This window comes from Geospiza fortis, unplaced genomic scaffold, assembly GCF_000277835.1.
Source record: "Geospiza fortis unplaced genomic scaffold, GeoFor_1.0 scaffold361, whole genome shotgun sequence".
In the NCBI taxonomy this organism is placed as follows: domain Eukaryota; kingdom Metazoa; phylum Chordata; class Aves; order Passeriformes; family Thraupidae; genus Geospiza; species Geospiza fortis.
The window spans coordinates 3,855,914-3,860,019 of NW_005054356.1; the positions used below are offsets into that span (position 1 = coordinate 3,855,914).

General features: G+C 51.4%; 1 protein-coding gene across 1 annotated transcript in view; it reads left to right on the forward strand.

Moving 5' to 3' along the window:
* The window catches only part of RIPOR3 (RIPOR family member 3), a 42,457-nt gene that overhangs the window by 35,016 nt on the left and 3,335 nt on the right, over window positions 1-4,106 (forward strand). Inside the window, exons 14-19 of the mRNA XM_031059109.1 lie at window positions 587-724; window positions 998-1,130; window positions 1,568-1,676; window positions 2,758-2,922; window positions 3,126-3,284; window positions 4,033-4,104. Of these exons, the coding sequence (XP_030914969.1) occupies window positions 587-724; window positions 998-1,130; window positions 1,568-1,676; window positions 2,758-2,922; window positions 3,126-3,284; window positions 4,033-4,104 (776 nt within the window). The remainder of the gene's footprint in view (window positions 1-586; window positions 725-997; window positions 1,131-1,567; window positions 1,677-2,757; window positions 2,923-3,125; window positions 3,285-4,032; window positions 4,105-4,106) is intronic.

The window sequence follows — 4,106 nt, forward strand, 5'->3', positions numbered from 1 at the left end:
TCGCTCCTGCCCCCGCAGAAAAGGTCCCGGGGAAGAGCCGGCAGGGGCTGGACTGCGGGTTTGGAGCTGGGCTGGGGAGGGGATCCAGGAGCTGATGACAGCACAGCTGCCCCGGCCTCCTGCTCCAGTGAAACCCCCGGAAAAACAGCATTTAAACCCAAACCAAGCACCGTCAGAGCAGCCTTTCCAAGGGGGACAAAGGCAGTGGCTCCATGAAATTCAGTATTGATATGAAACTCTTGGGTGCTGTGCTGGGATGTAACAGCCCCCAGGCTGCTGCTTTGAGCTCAGAAACAGGGAATGAGTGAAAACTCTGTTAGTGACTGGGGATGCAGGGAATATCAGCTCTCACCAGCCTTGGCAGGCATGGAGATAAAGAATCCACAAGGATTAAAATATTGAAACATGTTTTGAGTTTAACTAGCAACATTATTTGGGAGTCAGAGAGGTATACCTGATTGTTAAGAATGAAATCAGAAAAGCAAAGTGACTTCTTATTAGGAATGATTTCAGAACCAGCAAAGAACAACTGCAAAACGGCTGGCCAGCTACAAATAACAGTATTTCTTTTTCCATTTCATCCACAGCTGAAGACACTTCACAAACATTCCTCTATGGAGAGTCTGATGGTGGAGACCGTGCTGGAGAGTTTTGATTTCCTGAACAATGACTGCAGTGCTGACGAGCTCTCCTTGTTTGGGAGTGTGAGGACAGGCAGTGTCAGGTATGTGCTGCAGCACCTCGTGGCACAGGCAGAGGGTCCCACTGCAGCCTCACTGGGCTGGGAAACAGCTGTGGGGTCAATCCAGCACAGAAATGCCTGCCCATGTTTTGGACAGGGTTATAAATATAATAGAGACTTATAAATATAAATAGTGAAAGAAAATGCTGGTTTCTGTTCAGTGCCTCCTGGTTTCTTTCACAGCTCCTGTTCAGACTGTCCATTTCAATCCTGTTCAGTGATGAGATTTGTAACTCTTTCCCCTCCTCTCACCAGCACATACAATGACAACGTGCTGCAGTCCCTGAGCTGTGACACGAGAGCAGAAGCCCAGGATGTAACCACTGGGGATGAGAACCTGGATGTGCTGCTGGTAACACACCTGAGGCTGTGCAAAGGTCTCCTGCAGGTACAGAGCAGCCTGGGGGTTCCCAGGGCACTGCCTGCCATTGTTGATGCTGTTTACAGCAGAATTTGGTGTTTGGTTTGTTTGATAACAGCAGAGAGACTCAGAATGGAAACTGGGTGCATTAATGCAGTGTACATGTGTGTTCACACAGAAAGTGTCATGCAAAACTCTGCTGCTCTTCTCAGCCCCTGGGTTTTGCTGCAGCTCTAAGCAGCAGCTGTGCCCAAAGCAGGCTGCAAACACACAGGCTTGGCTTGGGCCGTGTTTAATGAATGAGAACTGCTACAGCAGGGAGCAGCTGGGCAAGGGGCCTTATGAGAGCAGCTGGGCGTTTCTCACTTGTCCTAAAAGTTGGGTTCTGAGAAATAAATCCTCGTTTATCTGGAGCTTGATCCTGCCCTTGTTTCAGCTCCTGAGTTATGTCTGTTGCCTTTCAGAAACTGAGGACCCCAAACGTAGCCCAGGTGCTCCAGGAGAGCATTTTGGAGGAAGTGTCAGAGCAGACACGGGTCCTGGGGGATGTCCTGGATCTGTCTGCAGAGAAAAGTGAGTACCTGCCCTTCCCCAAGGCGTGCAGAGACGGGAGAGCTGCACCCCCGGGGTGTCTGCTCGAGCCTCCCCAGGCCCAGGGCTTTCATTCTAAATTCCTTGCAAACATAGACATCATTAAACCAGCTCATCATTAAACCGGGGCTCATTCTTTGGTTCATTTTTTCTTCTACACAGAAGGAAAAAGTTTGGAAAAGTTGGTCTCAGAGTAGCTGAGATGTTTTAAGCAGAGATGTTGTGGATGGTTTGCAGTCAAAGAGCAGCAGAGCAGCCTTAATAAAATCCTCTTTAATATCTGTGCTTTTCCTTGGTAAGCAAACAGCCCAAATTCTGTGCCCACTTGCCAGAACAGTTTGGTGGGCACAGAATTTTGTCTCAGGTCTTCCCGCTACTAAATTCTTCCATTGGCTGTTGGACATGACAAAATGCTAAAGCACAATGAGAGGCTTGGAAGGCTTTTGTTCTTATCTTGGTAAATGCAGCAGCAAGAATGCAGATTTTAGTTGGAAGCATTTGCTGCCAGATTTGATCCTGGAGATGTGAGAATAAACTGTTCCTGGAGCAGGGCTGCAGAGGGGCTGGTGCAGAGTGACAGGGCAAGTGTGGCAGGCTGACAGGCAGGAGCTCCATGTCTGGAGGTGGAAGTGAGGGATGCAGGGTTCAAATGAGGGGCCACAGGGCTCCTGAAGAGCTGCACACGCTCTTGTGAAGGGTCTGAGAGCCCTGAGGTCAGAGCTCTGCCCTGGGCAAGGAACAGAGGCAAAAACCCTTGGAGTGGCACCTCCTTGGCTGACAGAAGGGCAGCCCCTTAAACTTCTAGAATGTTCTTCTGGAACGGACTCAGGTGCTGGGATAAAGGGAACAAGAGGCAGAGGAGCTGCTGATGGCAATTCAGGAGCTCAGTGCTTGCAGCTGTGAACATTTGGGCAGCAAATGTCTAATTTTTAACAAAACCACCTTGAATACAAATACAAGTTAGTGCTGCCCCATGTGCAGATAGGCCATCTGCTGCCTAATTTCTCATGTAAAATCCCAAAGCTGCTAGAGCTTGCTGACTTTTTAAAATGTTGGGTTTCAGTTATCCAGAAGGCTAAAAAGAAGAAGCAATATCTGAAAATCTGGAGCGATCTTGCAGAGCCCGGCAGCAGCATCTTGGTGACCTCAGCAGAGAGGTTCCGTCATGCTTTGAAATACACAATGATGCTCAAAGTGAAGGAGAAGTACCCCAGCCACCTGGAGACAGGTACCCGTGAGCACCAGGCCAGGCTGCCTTCATTCCAGTGCAGTGCAGGGCTGGAAATTGTCCTTGTGCCTTTAAAAAACCCCAAACCCAATCCTAAAATTGTCCTTGTGCCTTTAAAAAACCCCAAAGCCAAAGCTCTTGCTTGCTTCCAGCACCTTCCACATAACCAACCTGCTGTTTTGTGTGTGTGCTGCTCCCCGCAGTGCTGCAGAGGCTGCTGGAGCAGATCCTCACCTGCGATGGGCTGCTGCCCTCCTCGCATTTCCAAACGGAGCCGGTCACTCTGTTCCAGTTCTATCGGTACCTGGAGAGGCACCGCGTTGGCAGCCTGGAGAAGCACCTGGCAAAGCTCGCCAAGGAAGGTAACGGCAGCGCCTGGCTCCTCCTGCAGGGCAGCGCCCTCCGGGCTCCCGCTCCAGATACGGCTCCGGAGCAGGAAACAGCCCAGCCCTTGCACTGACAGCTGGGTTCCACTTTTACTGCCCTTAGGACCGTGTAGTTTTAATCAGAACAGGAAAAGCATGCTTGACTCCTGTATCCGAGCATGTGCAAACAAACCCCCTGTGAAGGATGGGCTTATCTTGAGTGCCCTGAAAATAGTTCTGGGATATTCCAAAACTGAAGGAGACGCAGTCAGGAGCAGCCTCCAGCTGGATCCCAGGACTGAGCACAGTCTGTGGTTTGGGTCACTGCTGTAGCGGGACTCAGACACAGAAAAGAACAATAAAATTAAAGAGGTTTCTGACCTGCATTTCGTAGCCTGAGGTAGCCAGTGCCTCACTGGAGTCTTGTCCAACATGTGAAAGTACTCCACAACTTTCTCTGTACTGGGAAAGAATGATTTAAAAATAGTCCTGGTATTGGCTGCATCCTCAGGCTTGTGCTGATGCAGAGGACCCGTGTGGAGGGGGCTGAGACCCGGGTCCGGCCGGGTTTGTGTGTCCCGGGGTTTGTGTCCCAGGTCCGGCCGGGATCTGTGTGTGTCCCGGGGTTTGTGTGCCCCGGGTCCGGCCGGGGTGTGTGTGTGCCCCGGGGTTTGTGTCCCGGGTCCGGCCGGGTTTGTGCCCCTGGCCGAGGCGTTTCCCCAGCGAGTGCCGCTCTCTCCGGCAGTGATGCTGATCGAGGAGCTGCAGTGCCCCGGCCGGCTGAAGACGCTGAAGAGGCTGAAGGGGAAGAGGCTGAGC